Source organism: Coenobita brevimanus, chromosome 5 (genome assembly GCF_032717465.1).
Source record: "Coenobita brevimanus isolate Jiangsu-jjx chromosome 5, ASM3271746v2, whole genome shotgun sequence".
In the NCBI taxonomy this organism is placed as follows: domain Eukaryota; kingdom Metazoa; phylum Arthropoda; class Malacostraca; order Decapoda; family Coenobitidae; genus Coenobita; species Coenobita brevimanus.
Window position 1 is genome coordinate 13,919,471 of NC_136958.1, and position 22,324 is coordinate 13,941,794.

Consider the following 22,324-nt stretch of genomic DNA (forward strand, 5'->3'; position numbering starts at 1 on the left):
AGGTGAGATGACGAGGAATGGTGCAACGTTCAAGTGCACGAACGTCGTGCTAAATCCGTACATTTACGTTTGAATCACCTAACATAACAATAATGTTAGCCTTCAAACCGTGCTTCTAGATAATCATACCTAAATATTAGAAACCATATATTCTTAAACTTTTCCATACGGCGACGTCGTTCTATTTTATATTCTTGCTACCACCAGATGCTGTACTCAGTTAAGAGAATACATAGAAATGGAGAGATTAGCCTGGGCTATATCTAACCTCTACATTTTATCTTTATTCTTTTCAAGAGTTTAGTATAATCGACGGGAAATACCAAGAATACAATTTAAAAGACTCACCGTATCAAAAGTTAAAGACAGTTCCTACAATTTTTAGCAGAAAACCTCTAAAAACAAAAGTGTTATATACTGTAAAATATAAGAAAATTCTGAAGCCTAAAAATTGGCAATGGACTGGCTGATAAACCACTGCTATTTTAAGGATCTTATATTTGTCCATACAGAATTACATTCTTTGCAGTTGACTCATTTGGATCATTTTAGACACGGTGGCAAAAGCTAGAGGAAACGTTCGGGAAGTCTAGATCCCTTTTTTTTTTTTTCAGTGGCCATTTTATTTCTACAATCAGTATATATAATTTTACAGTTAAAAGTAATACATACTTAAGCGCTCCCAGTTGTATGAATTTTATATAGGGTTGAAAAGTAACTTGTAATAAGGAAATTATTACTATGAATTTTAACACCCTGACTGTTGGGAGTGGCTAAAATGCTAAAAAAAACAAAAACAAAAAACATGAAATCAATGACAGACTCTGGATACGTCCATGAAACTTGTGCAACTTCACGTTGCATTTTAATTATATAATAAGATTTATACATAGGTTGAAGTAAAAAATAAAATACCGAAATACTTTAGCTCTCGAACATTCCAATTTCCCAGAACAATAATTTCTCGTCACGTCGCGGACCGAAACAACCACTGAGCCCGAGCGTGGCTTGTATAATTTGTTTTCACTTTTAAGCGATTAATACTCGGTCTGGCTATTCATCACGAGGGGGCTGAAAAAGGGAAAATATATTGTGGAGGCCACCAAAGTAATGTTGTATTGCTAATAACTGTAACCTTATGGCGCGTTTCGATTTTTGACCTGACAAAACGATGCCCGTTAATTTAAGTAAAAACTATTAACAAGTGCTGAAATATATTATTATACCTCTTCTCAAAATGCGCTTGATATTTGTTCATAGGGAATAATTCAGTCTTGTTGGCTGTTATTGAAATACGTGCTATTATCACCATCACTCTCCAAAAATTATACATCAGGCGGGTCGGAGATATATTCAGTAAAAGGAACGTACCAAAGTAGAACTATTAACTACGTGCCCAGCGAAATTAACCTTGCATCCATCTACTTACCCGAACCTTCGAAATTCCTAGATCTGTTTCACAGGGAAAACCATTCCACTAGACGTCACGGGTAGACTCTGCCATGCTGAGACGGGAGTGAAATTCCTTTCGTATGGATTAATTTAGCCTACATAAGTCAGTCGTTCATTCTTAGTTCATATGGTCATTAGCTTCCTCAAAGTCCCCTTGCTTTCTCACATATTCAGCTATCGTTTCAAGGCATTTTCTTGAATTTCCATGCCTTATCCTGCCATCAAACTCATAAATACGCATTTTTTACAACCAACGTGCGCATATTCATTCTCTGTCTAAGCTTATCAGCTGCACAAAATCGTTTCTGTCCTTTGATTTACCTCTTCACTCCGACTAGTTTACATATATTTTATTTCTGCTACTCCAGTTGATCATATTTACACGTAAATTAGGAGGTACTTTTTGAACTGGAGGAATTAGCTATGTCCTTCATTAACCCATGCAATAAAAAAGGCATTTCCCAGGTTGAATACAATCGTCTGGAGTTAGCAAGAATAGCACAAACATTTCGTCCTCATGTTGAGGAGGTTAATGGCCTTCCTTTGTTGTTGTTGTTGTTGTTTAATTTCGGTCTGTCTGGGCGAGAAGCCCCATCGGCCACAGGTAAGCAAATGTTTCTTTGCGGTAGTTCTACTGATACAGTACAACTCATACAGTCATCAGGGCCAGATCAGGTCCTTTGCACGTAGAGGTGCAGGGAGAAAGGAGGAGGTGGCTTCCTGGTGGACGTGGCAGATGCTTCACCCAAGGTGCACAGCACCACCATGTGCAGGCTCCTAATCAGCACCAGTATTTCCTTGGCGAACGCCATTTGCTAATTTTTCAATTTTTTTTATCTCTTTACAGTTGGAAATTACTGTAAAACAAATCTAACATGATCAGAAATTATACTGTAATAAAATCCCCTTAAGAACAAAGACAAAAGACTTTTGATAGCCACACCTGTCTACGCAGTACAGTAAAGGGATGGAAATTTTCGTTTATGGGTCAGGCGGATGGGTTAACCAGAGGGGTCCCACCCATCATAAACTCTGGTCTAAGTGATGGTCTACTTCTGTGCAAATTTCGTGTGCCTACTTATAACCTCTGGCTTGGTCTCCACTGGGGGCAGTCCCCCTCCCCGGAGGGTTGCCATCGGGGGTCTCTCCCTGCCTAAAACGTGGCCAGGGTGAACGTGTACCATTAGGGTGCATTCATGCTGAGGCCATAACCGAACATATTTAGACGCAAACTGTCCTATCGCGTAGGTCAGGAAAAAACCTTTAACTATTGCATCTCGTTTCATGGACCATGTTCTGCAAACATTGTTTCTTATTGTCACACGCGATATATTTGCTACTGAGAAACGGAATGGCCTGGCAGTGAACCATGGGAATGAACGTTTATTTGTCCATTTTCTATTCCAGCCTACATGATTGGACAGTTTGCGTCAGAGAAGGTACTTTCTGCCTTCTATGTGAATGCATCTTTATGCAAACTTTTGTGTTCCTAAGTTAAACTGATAATGAGCGATTGGTGAAAAAGATAACTAGATCTGATGTGAGAGGTGTAAGGCTGAGAGGAAGACCGCGAATAGGATGGATGGAGTGTGAAGAGAGCGCTGGATGCGAGAGGGATCTGTTGAGCAAGGAAGAGTGGCTGTGCGTGACAGAAATAAATGGAGAGAAATTGTGAATGAATAAATGATGACGCAACCTTGAGGGGATATTCTCCCGCATTTGGTCTGATCAGCTAGTCAGGTCAGGTGCGGGTAAGGGGATGTGTCTGTTATGATGTGGCAGGGGTAAACCAGCCCTGCTGTCGGGCCCTGCTGCGGAGGTCACTGATTGCATTTGCGCAGTTGACCCTTGTGCGGTGTGGTGCGGTGAGGATCTGTCCGTTCTCCCCTCTGGGGCTAAGATGCGAATGAATATGTTTGAATGGATGAGTAAATGGGGAGTGTGTCGTCCTGTCTCGGCTACCTCCCTTTCCTTGGGGGAAGCAAGCTTGGTATATAGATAGATAGAAGTTAAAAACTGTCTGTGCACAAAGGCTTTGGGCAGGACGCACAAGGGCCACCCCTCCCCTTTGAAGTGCCCCTTGAGGGTCTCATATATTCTTATAGTGTCTCCAGCAAAGATCTACCATTCTGCAAAATTTCATATTCTTAGGTAAAAAAAAAAAAAAATGTCCTTTTATCCCTGGAGGCTGCCCACCCTCCCCGTGTGTGTTGGTCATCAAGGATCCCAACCCGCCTTAAACGTGACCGGATAAATGCAGGTTAATTAATTTGGCTGCGTGTAATGGCTTGGCTTGGACCATAGGGACTGACCCCCTCCCTTGCTAGGGGCATCTCTCGGTGGTTCCACTTTTCTCAAAACGTGGCCAGGGTGAACGTCTATCAAATGTATAAGCAAAATTTCATATTTTTCGGATTAAAACTATAGCTGTTTATATAAACTTTGACCAATACCACTGGTCAACCCTGTAGGATTCAACCCTCGCTGTTCCCAACATGCATCTTATCTGGCGTGAATGAAACTCAATCATTATGCAAAAGTTCGTGTTTTTGGAAAAAGCAAGAGGATACCCTTTTCACAGACTTGCGGCGAAACTACTGCAGCCAGTTTTTAAAAGTTTCTCTCATTGAAACTCATAGAATATGTGAAAACGTTTTATTAAATTACTTCCATATGGTAGAAATCCAAAACTGCCCAATAATCAACTGATGCATGAGCCGATGCAACAGCTGACGTCAAATCAACTCAAAATTTCAAGTCGAGCAATTTGTATTTCATAAGAAAGTCGCTAATATGTCTCCCTATAGCCGAAATTCAATATCACTCAATAGTCAACTGATGCGTCAGCAGACGCAACAGCTGACATGTTAATTGAATTCAAAATTTCGAGCTGAGCAACTTTGTATTCCATAAGAATATCGCTCAAAACTCTCCAAGAGCAGATACTCGAACTTTCCTTGAAGAAGCAAAAAAGAAAAAGAAAAAGAAAATTAGATCCCTTAGGTGTACCATTTATAGATCTCTAAGTTTCGCCGTACGTAAAAATGACTGCCTATCAGTTTTGGTTGGGAGACTTGGAGCCACCATCAGCATGGGGAGTTGCTACTAATCTGGCATGATTGAAACTTAACCATTGTGAAAAAACAATTGTGTTCTTAGAACACCCGGCCTGAAACCTTGCCCGTGTCGCAGGTCTACTATTGTGTAAAGTTTCGTTTTCCTAACACTCCCCCGATAAGGTCTAGGCCTATTTCTTCTAGAAAGTACAGTTCTCAGTGAGTGAGGAAGGGAGCTACTCAGTAAGAGACAAGCACTTCGTTTAACACACACACACACACACACACACACACACACACACACAACATGTCACCGTGCTTTTTTTTTTTTTAATGGGAGGAAGAAGGAACCAAAGGCCATGAGCCCGCAGTAACAGTTCCCTCAAAGAGAAAAACAAAATACAATAGAGAGCCAAATTCAAGATCCGATCATTTTGAGATGCCTGGACACACTGCGTTTGAAAGACTGGAGATCATAGGAAGCAGGAAATACAGACAGAGGGAGACAGTTCCAGAGTTGACCTGTTGCATAAATGAAAGATTGAGAGTAACGGTTAACTCTTGCATTAGAGAGTTGGACAGAAAAGGGATGAGAGTTTGCTGCCAGACGGGTGCTACGCGCCCGTCGTAGAGGTGGAGGAATACAAGCAGACAGTTCAGAGGAGCAGTGACCATTAAAGTAGTGATAGAAAAGAGATAAAGATGCAACAGTGCGGCGAAGAGACAGAGGTTGAAGGGAGTCAGTAAGAGGAGGAGAGTTAATGAGACGAAAAGCCTTTGAGTCCACCCTATTGAGAAAAGTTGTATGTGGGGAACCTCCCCACACATGAGAGTTGTACTCCACAAAGGGGCGGATAAAACCCGTGTATAGAGTCAGCAATTGTACAGGGGTAAAGAAGGAATGGAGTCGGCTTAGCACACCCAATCTCTTGGAAGCAGATTTTACAAGAGATGTAATATGATCTTTCCAAGATAAGTCCCGAGTAAATGAAACCCCAAGCATGTTCAAGGATGATGCAGGATTAAGCTGAATATTATTAAGCATTAGTGGGTATACCTGTGGAAGATTTTGTCGAATTGACAGGTGTAAGAACTGAGTCTTAGATGCATTAAAAACAACCATATTATTTTTACCCCAGTCAGAGATACGAGCCAAGTCAGACATTAGGTGTGCCATAGCCTCATCCCTTGCTTGTTGAAGTAACTGCTGAGATGGGCGTTGTGGGAACCGAATGGAAAGGTGAAGGGTGGAGTCATCAGTGTATGAGTGGATAGGGTTAGATGTACAGCTTAGAAGATCATTGATGAATAAAAGGAAGAGAATTGGTGATAGGACAGAGCCCTGAGGAACACCACTGTTGATAGATCTAGGAGAAGAACGATGGCCATCTACAACAGCGGCTATAGAACGACCAGAAAAGAAGCTAGCGATGAAGGCACAGATAGAAGGATAGAAACCGTAGGAGGGCAGTTTGGAAATTAAAGATTTATGCCAGACTCGATCGAAAGCCTTTGAGATGTCAAGTGCAATGGCAAAGCTTTCGCCAAAGTCCCGAAAGGAGGATGACCAGGAGTCTGAAAGGTAGGTGAGAAGATCGCCAGTGGAGCGTCCCTGACGGAACCCGTACTGACGATCGGAAAGAAGGTTGTGATAGGAAAGATGTCTTAAAATTTTTCTATTGAGAATTGACTCGAAAACTTTTGAAATACAGGATGTTAAAGCAATTGGACGATAGTTGGAGGGTTGGGAGTGGTCACCCTTCTTTGGGACTGGCTGAATGATAGCAAACTTCCAGCAAGAAGGAAAGTTACAAGTTGACAGACAAAGGCGAAAGAGTTTGCCTAGGCAGGTTGTAAACACAGAAGCACAGTTCTTGAGAACAACAGGAGGGACCCCATCAGGCCCATATGCCTTGTTAGTACTGAGGCCAGTGATGGCAGAAAATACATCAGCTGAAGAAATTTTAATGTCAGCCATGAGGAAGTCAGACGGGAGAAGTGATGGAGGAACAGCACCGGAATCGTCTAAGGTGGAATTGAAGGAGAAAGACTGTGCGAAGAGATCTGCTTTATCAGTAGAAGAAATAGCTACAGAACCTTCAGAGTAGAAAAGAGGAGGGAAGGATGATGAGGTACAGTTGTTAGAAAGGTTTTTGGCAAGGTGCCAGAAGGAGCGGGAAGAATTCGATTTGGAGAGTTGAGAGCATTTAGTACGGATGAAATTATTTTTAGCAGAGCGAAGAACAGACTTAGGACGATTCCGGGCAGAAACGTAAAGATGATGCGATTCAGTGGTGGGTTGGCTCCGTTACCTTTTGTAGGCCCTCTCCTTGTTGCGGACAGCATTAGAACAAGCGTGATTACCAAGGCTTTCTTGCGTTAGTCAAAAGATATGAGAAAGGAATGTATGCTTCCATGCCCGAGAGAATAACCTCTGTAATGTGCAAGGCACACTCAGATGGCTCGCGGCCATGGAAGCAATAATCATTCCAGAAAAAATCAAAGAAGTACTGCCTGAGGGCTTCCCAGTCCGCGGCTCCAAAATGCCACAGACGACGTTTCCCTGGAGGGTCCACAGGCCATACCGCAGTGATAGGACAGGTTAAGGTGATAAGGTTGTGATCGGAGGAGCCCAACGGAGAGAAAAGATTAACAGAGTAAGCAGAAGGATTAGTTGTGAGGAAGAGGTCAAGTAATTTGGAGCTCTCTCCAAGGCGGTCAGGGATACGGGTAGGGTGCTGTACAAGCTGCTCTAGATCATTAAGGATAGAAAAGATGTAGGCTTGTTCACCAGGTGGATCAGTGAAAGGAGAGGAGAGCCAAAGGTGGTGGTGAACATTGAAATCTCCTAGAATGGAGATTTCTGAGAAAGGAGGAATGGATAGAATGTGTTCCATCGTAGAAGTAAGATGGTCGAAGAAGTATGATAGTAGAATTAGGGGATAAGTAAACAGCACAGATATATTTAGTCAGAGAATGACAGGAAAGCCGAAGCCAGAGTGTAGAGAATTCAGAAGAATCGAGTTCAGGAACACGAGAGCAAGATAGGTCGTTGCGTATATATACACAACAGCCACCTTTGGCTTTGAAATGAGTATAGAGAAAGTAGGAGGATACAGAAAAGGGTTTGCTGTCAGTTGCCTCAGACAGCTGAGTCTCAGTTAGAAAAAGAAGATGAGGTTTAGAGGAGGAGAGGTGGTGCTTAACAGAGCGAAAGTTAGAGGAAAGGCCGCGAATGTTGCAGAAATGAAGAAAAAGTGAGTCAGACAGTGGTTCCAGGCACCTCGAGTCGTCACCGGGAGAGGGGTGGATGGTGGGGGCATTTATGGTCCCCCCCCCTGGGGACTCCGAGGCTTGGTGAAGAGACGTCATAATTTTTAACATTTTGGAAAGGGAAGTGTAGTGTGTACTGTGCATGTAGTTTGGTGTAGATAGAGAAATCTGTACTGGAGAGCATGCTGGCCTACGAGTACTCTCTGTGTAACTGAGACACTTTCGTTAAAACACAGGTAAATATTGTGTTACAATATACTTTCATTTGTTCGCTTTAATGTATATGCATGTGTTTTCGCGGTGAAAGACTGTTCTACTGCCATCTGTGAACACTGGGTGAAAAAGTGAAGGATGGATTCAGCAACTTATGAGTAGACAGATAAGAAGCTCAGAAAATCATTGATGAAAAATAGGAAGACAGCTGATAACAGTTCGGAACAGTGAGGAACACCACTTTAGATAGCTTTAGAACAATAGTTCCTAAACTGAGGACCTTGGATTCCTGGGGGACCTTGGTGTACTTTCAGTGAGGTCATGCATGAGGTAATCGTAAGTACAGGGTGACCCAAAATGAATGCAACCCATAAAAGTAAATCATTTATACAACTGATATGAGATTTACTTTATTTTAGCATTCATGTTAAGGTGAGTTGATAAAACAATCCTGAAAGTTTGGGTTCTGCAATTCAAACCGTCTGTTTTTTATGACCTTTCCAAAATGTGTTGCAAATGACCACTTGGATGTCGCAGACACTCCTGAATGCAGCGCACAATTTCTTATTTCAGGCCATATCAGCAGCAAAAACAACATTTTCGGGGGCACAGCAGCACCAGCGGACGTTATCCAGCGTCCATTGCATTCAGCAAAATGCACAGCATGGGTAGCCATCTCAAACCATGGCATCATTGGACCTTTTTCGTTTGAAGACGAGGAAGGACAGTCTGTCACGCTGAACACAGAGTGTTATCTTGAGGTCATGAGGAAGTTTTGAACGACACTAACAAGACGTAGGGGCATCACTCGTGGAGATCAATGGTTCCAGCAGGATGGAGCCACCCCACACCCTTCAAACTAAACGTTGATGTGGCTGCGGCAACGATTCGGGGATCTTCTGATCAGTAGGAGGTGTGACCCTAAGTGGGCCCCACACTCACCCGACCTGAATCCCCTAGATTTCTATCTGTGGGGTTATCTGAAAGATCATATTTATGAAAACCACCCCCAGGCAATCAGAGACCTGAAAACAGAAGTCACGGCCAACACCAGAGCTATCCCAAGAGGGGAGTGTGTCCACGTAATTAACAATTTCGCACGCCGCATTCAGGATTGCCTGCAACGTCGATGTGGTCATTAGTAACACATTATGGAAAGGTCATAAAACACAGACCATTTGAACAACAGAACCCAAACCTTCAGGAATGTTTTGTTATCAACTCAGTTTAAGATGAATGCAAAAACAAAGCAAATTTTATATCAGATGTATAAATGACACACACTTTTACGAGTTGCTTTTATTTTGGGTCATCCTGTATCTGAAGTCGCTGGCGATAGAATTCATAATCATATTCCAGAGGCAGTATTTACGAGAAATCTGTGTGTGTGTGTGTGTGTGTGTGTGTGTGTGTGTGAACCTCTTAAGCAGATCATACCTAGAAGCAGTGCAAAAAACGACTCATTTTCCACAAACCTTTTCGTAAGGAAGAGCCTGACGGAGTTTGGGGTAGGAAAGAAACACTGTCCTGGAATCAGCAGACTGGCTCCCTTGGAGTCTCAGTCTTGCCTGCCTCTCTCTGCAAAATATTATTTCAAGCCTGTTAAGCATCAACGCAAAAAGCATAATCTGTTCCACATGAAAGATGATCTCTTCTGTACCTTTTCTGTGTCTCAACATCTCTGATTAGCAGTGAAAATGCAATTTTAACTGTATCAATAAGTTTTCATTTAATTATCTTCTATGCACGTGCAACGCATTTGTATTTTTAGTCACAAGAGCTGTTATCAGTTCATAGTCAACATTGTCTTTTGAATCACGTTTCATTGTTCAGATGAAGACGTAGGTGGGATCCAGAGATGTTACTGTATTAAATTCCGGTCGGCCACGGAAGGAGTCGTAAGGGGGGGGGGGTTAGCATGTATGTTACTGTGACGGAGGGGGGGGGTGGCATGTATTTTATTGTGACGGAGGGGGGGGGGGGGAGGAAGGACGAAAAAGTTTGGAAACCATTGCTAAAAAACAAAATTGGCCATCTAGAATAAGCACTATAAACGACCAGAGAGTAACTATTGAAGGCAGAGAAAATGGTTAAAAAAATTTAGATGACATTTTCGGGATGCGAAATTTATGCCAGAAGCTATCGAAGATCTCTGAGATTTTAAGAGCAACAGCGCAGATTTCTCTGTAATTCTGAATATATATATATATATATATATATATATATATATATATATATATATATAAACCAGATAAAAAAAATAATGCGGAATGATCATCATTGGAGCGTCTCAGACGAGACTGATACTGACGGGAAGAAAAGAGTTTGTAAGGAAAAGCTACTTCACTTTACTTCTGTTTGGGATAGACTCGACTGCCTCATAAACACCAGACATTAAGGCAACCGAATTAAAAAAAAAAAAAAAAAAAAAAAAAAAAAAAACGGGAGATCTCACTCTTCTTTGGGACACTGAATGAGAGCAGATTTCCACATAAACGGGGGATGTTAACAAAGATGAGTTTCACTAAAGAAAACGCGATCAGCCCGGGCGGAATAAGCCCCGCCTTCCTGATGACGTCACAGCCAGCTTCAGCCAATCATATCGTTTCCCGCGCGAGCAGAGCGAAGGAGCCTTCAGATGTGACACAACAATACATTGTATTACAACTTTCAAATTATATTGATTTATATTTACTTTCCTCAATCATCTCTTGATATCAACTACAACGATTTGTAATAACTATATAGGACTGGTATACTTGACCGCTTACAGGTGATCGGAATTACTGATATAGAGTCGGAGAATATAATGACTTATATTTTTAATTTCTCCACTAACATCGTCTTTTTGAGTGTTAATATTATGAATTAAACTTTTTGCCTGTCCTGTGAACGAACTTTATCAATCAGTTGGTTAATTCCTACAATATTCACTGTCTATGACTAAATATACTAAATGTCTTATTTTATACTTCTCTATCTTGTTTCTGGGTTCAACACACACACACACACACACACACGTTCTCATCCATACATAATTTCTTGATGCTACAGTTTCATGATAATTTACATTCGATGTTGTACCCAATTATTTTTCCATGTCCTTTCTGTGTTGGTTGTTATATTATTGTGCGTTTAGTATAACACATTGTATGGCCTTACGTGCATCCTGTAATCTTCACACTGAATTCTTAAATATCAACACATACTTGTGGAACTAACATTCTGCTTTTCTGCACAATGTGCGCTTGATGAAATTAAAATCCCCCCCCCCCTTCCCCGGTGTGAGTTATGGCCCATTTTGCCGTCATTGCTTGACGTTGCCCAGGGTGCACCGCGAGGAGGCGGGCCACGTTTACACCCCTTTTTTTTTTTTTTTTTTTTTTTACATCAAAACTATATACACTGCCATGGATGTAATCTGGTCTTAATCTTCATCACTTTCGGCACTACTTTCATCAGATGATAGTAAATCAACTGTGAATGATTCACATAGGTGCTCATAAGCAACATCTTTTTTTCGATAATCTCCTTCAATTTTATGTACATGATCAATGCATTTTTGCCAATTTTCCTTCGTTACCTCTTCAATGGCTTGCCTGGTTATATTCTCAACATTTTTCATATTTTGATTGCTGTTGGAGTTCCGCTTACTGATTTTATCTTTTATTTGAGCCCAGATTAATTCAATTGGGTTGAACTGGCAGTAATACGGTGGCAACCTCAAAATTCTGTGTCCTGCAGCAGAAGCGAGTTCATCAATTTCATATTGCTGAAATCTTTTCTTGTGTATCTTTACAATCTGTAGCAGTTCAGGTCTTGAGTGAGTGGGATCATGTTCGATGGAATTTTCTTGTAGCCACTTGATTATTTCGGGCTTCCGTGTCTGACTTGTGGGTGCTTTGTTAAGTTGCTTTGAATGGTAAGGGGCATTGTCCATCACTATTAGTGATTTAGATGGAATATTAGGAAGCAGTTGATGGAGGAACAGTCTTTAAATGTGTCATGGTTCATAGAATCATGATAGTCTCCTTTATTCCCATGCTTTGACCTGAACATCAGAAGTGCACCTGGGACAAAGCCATCAGCTCCTCCTGCATGGACAATAATGAAACGTGCTCCTTTGCCACTTTTAAGTCTGGGTCCAACTACACCATCCTTGGTTGTCCAGCATCGTTCAACGCTCGCATTTTGATTTACCCAGGTTTCATCCACAAAAATTTCAGGTCTTGGCTGGTCACTTCTTCTGTTCCTTTCTATTTCTCTAAGGTACTTGTTTCTTTCAGCAACGATGTCATCTCTTTCCATGAGTAAAGCTCTGCTGCTGTTGTGCTTCTTATACCTAAATCCAAGATCTTTGACGAGTATCCTTAGAGAAGTTTGTCCTCCAGCAAATGAAACTGGTGGCTCCTTCACTTTTTCGTGTAGAAGTTCCATGGTTGGTAGCTCACCTCTTTCGTAAAAGGCCAAGCTTTCTCTTCTAATCACATCTCTGGCAAAGTCATCCACGGCATCAAATACAGGGCAAACTCTTTTCTGATATATTGGTGATGAAATTACTCCCGTTTCACTTAACCTTCCCTGACGTCTGATTCGGCTGACAGAACGGCAGCTGACTTGTGTAGCTTCTGCTGTCTTCTTCTCAACTTCTGCAATGTGGTCGTAATTCTCATGCATTCGGAAGTACTTAAAGACATTCAGTATAATATTTCTAGCTTGGCTACCAAGCCTGGGAGGCCTAGAGGGTGTCTTGGGAGCTTGCGCATCTGCCATCTCCGTGCGCTAATGTGTCTCTGAGTTTGACAGCCAGTGACAGGTGCAACGGACATCTGGTTAAACTCCCCGCCGAACATACATTGGATATGTCAGGCTAAATATTTGCTATCTCCAAATGTGGACATAAATTTTGGCTCTTCCTTTTATCATTAAGCTTTCATAGTAGATTTATTGATTATAAATACCAATATTTTTTCAATAAAACTGACAGGCACTACTTGACGAGGGAAGTACCGAGAAATTAAAAATATAAGTCATTATAATCTCCGACTCTATATCAGTAATTCCGATCACCTGTAAGCGGTCAAGTATACCAGTCCTATATAGTTATTACAAATCGTTGTAGTTGATATCAAGAGATGATTGAGGAAAGTAAATATAAATCAATATAATTTGAAAGTTGTAATACAATGTATTGTTGTGTCACATCCGAAGGCTCCTTCGCTCTGCTCGCGCGGAAACGACATGATTGGCTGAAGCTGGCTGTGACGTCATCAGGAAGGCGGGGCTTATTCCGCCTGGATTAAGAGAGTCGGTAGTAGACAGAGTAGCAGCAAGGAGACAAATTTCTTGCAAAGAACAGGAGAAACACTATAAGGAACGTGAGTCTCATTAATATCGGGTCTGTAAGGACAGAAAAGTTATACTGTCAAGCAAGAAGTTAGAGGTGGAAGAAAATGAAGGAACAGTGCCAGAATCGTTCAGAGTACATTAAGAGGCTTTAGAAGAGGAGGAAACAACTATAAAGCCATCTGAGTGGAAAACTGGAGGAAAAAGAGTAGGATATAAAGTTACTGATGAATATTCTAATCAAGTATCAGAAGAAACGGGATGAAGCTGTTTTGGAAAATTCAAAACAGATCAAACATAATTTGTGGAGAAAAAACGAAAATAATTACCATGATTTTGGTCAGTGCGGTGAGGATCAGTCTCTTCTCCCCTTGGGGCTAAGATCCGAATATATGTGTGTGTTTGGATGGGTAAATTGGGAGTGTGTCGTCCTGTCTCGGCTACCTCCCTTTCTTTGGGGGAAGCAGCCTAGGTATATAGACAGATAGATGCAGAAAGTACACGTAGTTCAGAAATAAGCTTGCGCCGGAATCTTTCGAAAGTGTCCGTTTATTGTGAACAGCTTTTGAATAAACAAGATTAAGACGGCGATATTGGCATTTGTCAGAGTAAAAAAAAAAGTTTGCTTCCTTGTGCAAAAAGTAAAACCTACGTAAAATTCAGAGCATATACTGTACATGGTTCTCGACAATGAAAGAACGATAGTTTAAACCTTTAGCTCCCAGGGTTCCTGTGCGAGGGATTGTGATGGAAGGGTACTTAGGGTACTGCCCTCCGCCTACCGGCTCATAGTAGTGAAGCTCATAGGTCCCTACCACGGGGTTCCCTACTTTATCAATTTTTGAAAATTCCCAGGACACTGGGCGCAAATGGGTTATGTAAGGTAAACGAACTCCTCCCTGAAGGCCTCCAATTGTTTTTCAATACCTCTTCTGACCGCCAAACGTTAAGTTGATCGAAGGAGGTTAGTAGAATATATTAATAAAAAAATTGGCAGTCATGGGGTGGTTGATATCAGTATAAATTTTACTCCAAATACAAGAGAACCAGACGGAAGAAAGCAAGCACCACTCTCAGTTCCTACGTATTTGACAACGCAGGTAGACAGAGAAATAAGTACAGTTAACCATGCAGTACTGGGTAGTTTAAGAAAATTGATTGTGCAAATGCACTTCTCCATAACTAGTTCACAAATTTCAACTCCTTCAAAAGAAAGTAACATCATGTGTTATTTCCAATACAAAGAAGTTCACATACAGTAAACACGAATTATAAATGACCAGTTGGACGCCTCGAAGAAATACAACATAATGTCTCTCACCAGCTATAAATATTTTTTATCAGGATTATTTTTCAATTCGGTGTCGGACATTTGCACATTTTTTGAAGGATACTTCAATATCCTACCAGGCTCTTCCTGTCTAAACCGCTTAACACGGTACCTACCATTACTATCCAAACATACAGTACTTTGTGTACCCCTGACACTATTTAGTTTCATTTTATAGCTATATGCTCAGTCTTCTGCAACGCTCTCTCTCATATATAGATATCTGGCATCAGTATCTCCACACGCGTAATCAGTCAAGATTCAACGCTTATATTTCAAAACTGTTTTATGTTCGTAATATGTCCATCACACATTTTTCTTGCCCGGTACATATGATTCAGCCAACGTTCACCTTATCTTCCTCTGACACATTTAAATTGTATTATTCTCAGAATCACACACACACACACACACACACACCAGAGAGAGCGAGAGAAAGAGAGAGAGAGAGAGAGAGAGAGAGCAGGGGCGTACCGAAGGAGGGGGAGACTGTCGCCCCCCTCCCGCTTGAGGGTCTTGAAATCGTTTGGGGGTAAAAAAAAAAAAATAAATCTTTAAATATATATATATATATATATATATATATATATATATATATATATATATATATATAGGGTGTAACGCGACGTATGACAAAAACTTACACCAATGATCTATCATGTAATTCTGAGTATATTTTGTTCTATAAACATATGCTCTCTGCGACCCCAGTTCAGTACCCAGCATTCGGCTGTTTTGTGTAAAAGCTCGTCTCTTGCATGCGCCATTGGGTGAGAGCTTCGCAGGGCGACGGGAGACGAGTATTATTAGCTTATACTGTACTATACATAAAAATCCCATATCCTATCAGTACACACGAGTTTTAAGAAGAAACTTTACGTAGTCTATTGATTCTTTAACATCAAGTCATACATTCATGCAATTCTTTTGCACATATCGACTGTAATTAAGGATTAAATTCAAATTTTATGGCTTGCAAGGGAGTAGGGAGGGAGGACAGGCTGGTGTGTTGTTGCCAGTTATGTAATATTTGGTTTGTAGGATGTTGCTACCAGCATTATCATAACACCCACAGCTCATTCAGTGAAAGAATATTACCCTGCTGAGTGACTAGCCTCACTTTAAGTCAGGAGTAATATTATTATTCATAACAATTTTTCTGCTGCAAGTAAACGTGGCACCATTTTTTTCATATGCTGACGTGAGAACAGTGATACAAGATTGCCAATGTAACGAGTATGTTGCTAGACCTATTTTCTTGCTTCTACTTGCGGCACTAACATCTGGCAATATGATATCTAGCTACATTCTGGATATTTTTGCCATTTTTAGGTGATATTCTAGAGATCTTATCGTATTTTCTAGCGATGTTTTGCAGTGTTTATTATCTAGCGACATTCTAGCAAGTTTTCAGGACTAAACTAGCGAGACTGATGATAAGGACTTGGCAACCCTGCGTCCAGTGTCATTTGAACGGGAACATTTGCAGGGGAGGCACATACTTAAAATACTGTTCTCCGCGTTCTGTTGTTCACCAGGTTCAGCTTCACATGTCCATGAAACAGCATGCCACGTACGTACAGCAGTGAAGAATATGCAGATATCGTGTATTTTTTTACGGATTCTGCGATGATGTGCTGCAGAGAGGAACACAGGTGGAGATACCCAATGGCGCCACGTTTACTTGCAGCAGAAAAATTGTGATTAATAAAATTCTTCCTAACTTAAAGTAAGGCTAATCTCCCTTTAGAATAAGTTTTTTTCACTAAATGAGCTGTGGGTGTTATGATAATGCTGGTAGCAACATCCTACAAACCAAATATTACATAACTGGCAACAACACACCAGCCTGTCCTCCCTCCCTACTCCCTTGCAAGCCATAAAATTTGAATTTAATCCTTAATTACAGTCGATATGTGCAAAAGAATTGCATGAATGCATGACTTGATGTTAAAGAATCAATAGACTACGTAAAGTTTCTTCTTAAAACTCGTGTGTACTGATAGGATATGGGATTTTTATGTATAGTACAGTATAAGCTAATAATACTCGTCTCCCGTCGCCCTGCGAAGCGCTCACCCAATGGCGCATGCAAGGGACGAGCTTTTACACAAAACAGCCGAATGCTGGGTACTGAACTGGGGTCGCAGAGAGCATATGTTTATAGAACAAAATATACTCAGAATTACATGATAGATCATTGGTGTAAGTTTTTGTCATACGTCGCGTTACACCCTGTATATATAAGAGAGAGAGAGAGAGAGTGAGAGAGAGAGAGAGAGAGAATCGTGCTGAGTCAGCGTCATGCTGACAATTTTGGATCGGTTCTCAAAGAGAAAAGCAAGAAGACTGAATCTCTTCTTATGAATACACAGTAATATCACGGCATGCAAAACTGCTGATAGCATATTAATGTAACTAGAAGTGTGTGTTTTTTTTTTACTTGATATAGTGGTTATAGAGTACCAGTATGAATGAAACTACATTTATTTTTCTGAGTTCGACAATATCTTATGTTTTTGTTAATCAGTGTTTCCATCTAATTAAATTAATCAGAACTATACGATTTCTTAAGTAATATCTGTTAAAAGTAGGAAAACAATCAGGTCGAGTGAGTGGTAAAAATTGTATTGCTTGCAATCAAAGTAGAAATCAACTGTATGCTGTATATCTATCTGTCTATCATATATATATATATATATATATATATATATATATATATATATATATATATATACTTAAAAAAAAAGTTTAAATTACTTGTTTTCATAGAACAGTCAGTTAAAAAGAGCAGAGAAGTTTAAGTAATTTAGCATATTTTAAAGGCTTACCCATTTAGTTTAACCAAAGAGGTAGAATTTCAATGAATGACACATGTATAATTACAGATGATGTATGGACTATAGAAGTGGTTCTTAATGTGTTATATGATACTTGATTCTTGAGGTACAAAGAGATTTGCGAAATAATGGAAATTATATTGTTTTCCTAGAATACAATAAAATGTTCTTGTTATCACCTTTTTCAGATTAATTTCGACATTCCTAGGCTCCAACTAACTTAGCTAGAATTATTATGCACTCCAAGGCGGGGAAAACGCACATGACACTCCCAGATGCATTATTGTTCTTTTATTCCATAAAGATCTTGCTCTATTTTTCGCCATTTTCACTATAATGAGTTATCATCTAAACAATCGAATACATACCTTCATAGGCCTCAGAAAGCCCCTAAAAGTACTTAATTTTCAAAAATTTTCATGGAGGGGGACTCACAGCGACCCCCAGACCCCCCAGCCTCCCACCACCTTTTCAAGAATCTATGGACATCTTTCTCCTCCATCCTTGTGAACTTTCTGGCTACACCCCTGAGAGAGAGAGAGAGAGAGAGAGAGAGAGAGAGAGAGAGAGTACCCACTTCCTTTGCATCATCCGCGAGCACTCCCACCTAACTTTTTGTTACACGTCACAACTTCTCAGTCAACCACATCTCTCCCTCCCTTTTTCGTCGTGCAAAATTCCCTCATATAGTCAATAACTTTCCTGAAATGCCCTATTCTTACAAGGTCAGAAGAAGAAGTCGAAAAAGAAGAAAACTTTATTAAATATATGCTTATCATCGGCTCGATTCCCTTTTTGGCAGACAACCTTTTTTTTTTTCCTTTTCCCTTTTTTTTTTTTTTAATCCGAGTTTTCTCCTCAGATACGACCTACAGTAGTCAGTCTACAACTTGTTCCTATTCATTCAGCAGAATGAAAAGGGAAAAGGAAAAAACTGAGCCCACCATCCTGACCAGCTTGAAATCGAAGTGCATTTTTCCACTTACGAGCTTGATGTGCGAAACAGGTGCACCACTGGCTTCCTCTTTTGCTGTACTTTCTCACCTTCCCCGTTCCACACCGCCAAATGAATCTTTCTAAGCTTAATATGATCCTGGGTAGGCATGGGACCCACATCCGGGTCTTATGTAACCTTCTGTAACCAATCCGATTCAGCAAAGAGAATATTTTGGTCTGAATAATAAGGTTCCCTTTAACCATTCTTCCCATTTTTAGACGTATTAATACTGTATGCTTATTTTACTGATGAAAATTTATTGTAGAGTGGTCATCTTTTATCATGTTTATACAAAATCAATTTGGGATGGCTCTCATACTGAAACTAGTTGGCATGCCTCTGTCTCAATGTTTCCACATTCAACGAAATGATCCTTTTCTAAGGAAATCTGGAGTCTACAAGGATGAGTATAGGGAAATGGCAATTCTAAGGAAACTCTAAGAAAATCATGGCAAAAGTGTAAGGAAATTTAGACATCAAAATAATTCGACATAATTGTACTATTGCATGTTAAATTTATTGTTGCATTTTTTTTATGCAAGAAAGAAGGAACCAAAAGCCAGGAGCCCGCAAACCGTTCCTTCAAAAAAAAAAAAAAAAAAAAAGCCTAATTCAAGATCCGTTCATTTCGAGATGCCTGGACACACTGCGTTTGAAAGACTGCAGATCATAGGAAGTAGGAAATACAGACAGAGGGAGACTGTTCCAGAGTTGACCTGTTGCATAAATTAAGGACTGGGAGTAACGGTTATCTCTTGCATTAAAGAGTTGGACAGAAAAGGGATGAGAGTTTGTTGCTAGATGGATGCTACGCGCCGGTCGTAGAGGTGGAGGGATGCAAGCAGACAGTTCAGAGGAGCAGTGATCATTGAAGCAGCGACAGAAAAGAGATAAAGGTCCAATAGTGCGGCGAAGAAACAGAGGTTGAAGGGAGCCAGTAAGAGGAGAAGAGTTAATGAGACGAAAAGCCTTTGACTTCATTCTGTTGGGAAGAGCTATATCTGGGGGAGCCTCCCCACACATGAGAATTGTACTCCACATAGGGGTGAATAAAATCCGTGTATAAAGTCAACAACTGTGCTGGAGTAAAGAAGGTACAGAGTCGGTTTAGCACTTAATCTCTTGGAAGCAGATTTTACAAGAGATGTAATATGATCTTTCCAAGTCCCGAGTGAATGAAACCCAAAGCATGTTCAAGGATGATGCAGGATTGAGCTGTATATTATTAAACATTAGTGGGTACCCCTGTGGAAGATTTAGTCGGGTTGAAAGGTGTACGAACTGAGTCTTTGATGCATTAAAAACAAGATTATTTTTCCCCCAGTCAGAGATGCGAGCCAAGTCAGACATTAGGTGTGCCCTAGCCTCATCTCTTGTTTGTTCAAGTAACTGTTGAGATGGACGTTGCGGGAACTGAATGGAAAGGTGAAGAGTGGAATCATCAGCATACCAGTGGATAGAGTTAGATGTACAGCTTAGAAGGTCACTGATGAATAAAAGGAAGAGAGTTGGTGATAGGACAGAGCCCTCAGGAACATCACTTATACATTAACGATATCACTTTCCAAGATTTCCTCATATTTGCGATGTTCTATTTTGTAATTTTCATCATTTCCTCTGAGAATGTTTGCTTCCAACTTCTCATATGATTCTTCGGGTTTAGGTTTCCTCATAGACTACCAAAGTATATATATCTATATATATATATATATATATATATGACCTTTATTTAAGTCATCATTTCATATCACCATACTTTACTCTTACTGCAGATATGCCACTTTATTCAGCTCACGAGGGATCTTTCTTCCTAAATGCACTAAAAACAGCCTCCCAGTGTCTGTTATTGTTAGATTTTTTTTTTTTTTTTGTGCTACCAGTGGATTTTTTTTTTTTTTTTCTGCACTGGAAATACCTATGACTTTGTTTTAGATTTGAGGCCATTAAACTCTTTAGTCTAATGAAGAATTATTATGTACTTTTTGCCAACTCTAGATTATCATAGTTTAGGAGGAATTTTTCAACATAGAGGGGTTATATTTTTCGATTACTCCTCCAGTACAGACGGTGCCCACTCCGGAAGCAGCAAGATTAAGCCAGAATGATGCGTTACCTGATTCGACTCTGCCTTTGGATAGAGTATATAAATGTTTGTTTATTACTGTGTTATACTGATGAAGTTGTTTGCATGGCTTCGAGACAGCAAAATTTATAGCATTCTCGAAAAGATATTTTCTCATGCATTGAAGTTCCAACATTCACTGTTATCTACAGGGTGTAACGCGACGTATGACAAAAACTTACACCAATGATCTATCATGTAATTCTGAGTATATTTTGTTCTATAAACATATGCTCTCTGCGACCCCAGTTCAGTACCCAGCATTCGGCTGTTTTGTGTAAAAGCTCGTCCCTTGCATGCGCCATTGGGTGAGCGCTTCGCAGGGCGACGGGAGACGAGTATTATTAGCTTATACTGTACTATACATAAAAATCCCATATCCTATCAGTACACACGAGTTTTAAGAAGAAACTTTACGTAGTCTATTGATTCTTTAACATCAAGTCATGCATTCATGCAATTCTTTTGCACATATCGACTGTAATTAAGGATTAAATTCAAATTTTATGGCTTGCAAGGGAGTAGGGAGGGAGGACAGGCTGGTGTGTTGTTGCCAGTTATGTAATATTTGGTTTGTAGGATGTTGCTACCAGCATTATCATAACACCCACAGCTCATTTAGTGAAAAAAAACTTATTCTAAAGGGAGATTAGCCTTACTTTAAGTTAGGAAGAATTTTATTAATCACAATTTTTCTGCTGCAAGTAAACGTGGCGCCATTGGGTATCTCCACCTGTGTTCCTCTCTGCAGCACATCATCGCAGAATCCGTAAAAAAATACACGATATCTGCATATTCTTCACTGCTGTACGTACGTGGCATGCTGTTTCATGGACATGTGAAGCTGAACCCGGTGAACAACAGAACGCGGAGAACAGTATTTTAAGTATGTGCCTCCCCTGCAAATGTTCCCGTTCAAATGACACTGGACGCAGGGTTGCCAAGTCCTTATCATCAGTCTCGCTAGTTTAGTCCTGAAAACTTGCTAGAATGTCGCTAGATAATAAACACTGCAAAACATCGCTAGAAAATACGATAAGATCTCTAGAATATCACCTAAAAATGGCAAAAATATCCAGAATGTAGCTAGATATCATATTGTCAGATGTTAGTGCCGCAAGTAGAAGCAAGAAAATAGGTCTAGCAACATACTCGTTACATTGGCAATCCTGTATCACTGTTCTCACGTCAGCATATGAAAAAAATGGTGCCACGTTTACTTGCAGCAGAAAAATTGTTATGAATAATATTACTCCTGACTTAAAGTGAGGCTAGTCACTCAGTAGGGTAATGTTCTTTCACTGAATGAGCTGTGGGTGTTATGATAATGCTGGTAGCAACATCCTACAAACCAAATATTACATAACTGGCAACAACACACCAGCCTGTCCTCCCTCCCTACTCCCTTGCAAGCCATAAAATTTGAATTTAATCCTTAATTACAGTCGATATGTGCAAAAGAATTGCATGAATGCATGACTTGATGTTAAAGAATCAATAGACTACGTAAAGTTTCTTCTTAAAACTCGTGTGTACTGATAGGATATGGGATTTTTATGTATAGTACAGTATAAGCTAATAATACTCGTCTCCCGTCGCCCTGCGAAGCTCTCACCCAATGGCGCATGCAAGAGACGAGCTTTTACACAAAACAGCCGAATGCTGGGTACTGAACTGGGGTCGCAGAGAGCATAT

General features: G+C 40.3%; 1 protein-coding gene across 1 annotated transcript; it reads right to left on the reverse strand.

Annotated features, from left to right (window-relative positions):
• Nucleotides 1-11,421: 11,421 nt before the first annotated feature.
• Nucleotides 11,422-11,934, reverse strand: LOC145398299 (uncharacterized). Its single transcript, XM_080271191.1, has one exon. The coding sequence runs from the start codon at nucleotides 11,932-11,934 to the stop codon at nucleotides 11,422-11,424; it is 513 nt and encodes a 170-aa protein (XP_080127317.1).
• Nucleotides 11,935-22,324: the final 10,390 nt, after the last annotated feature.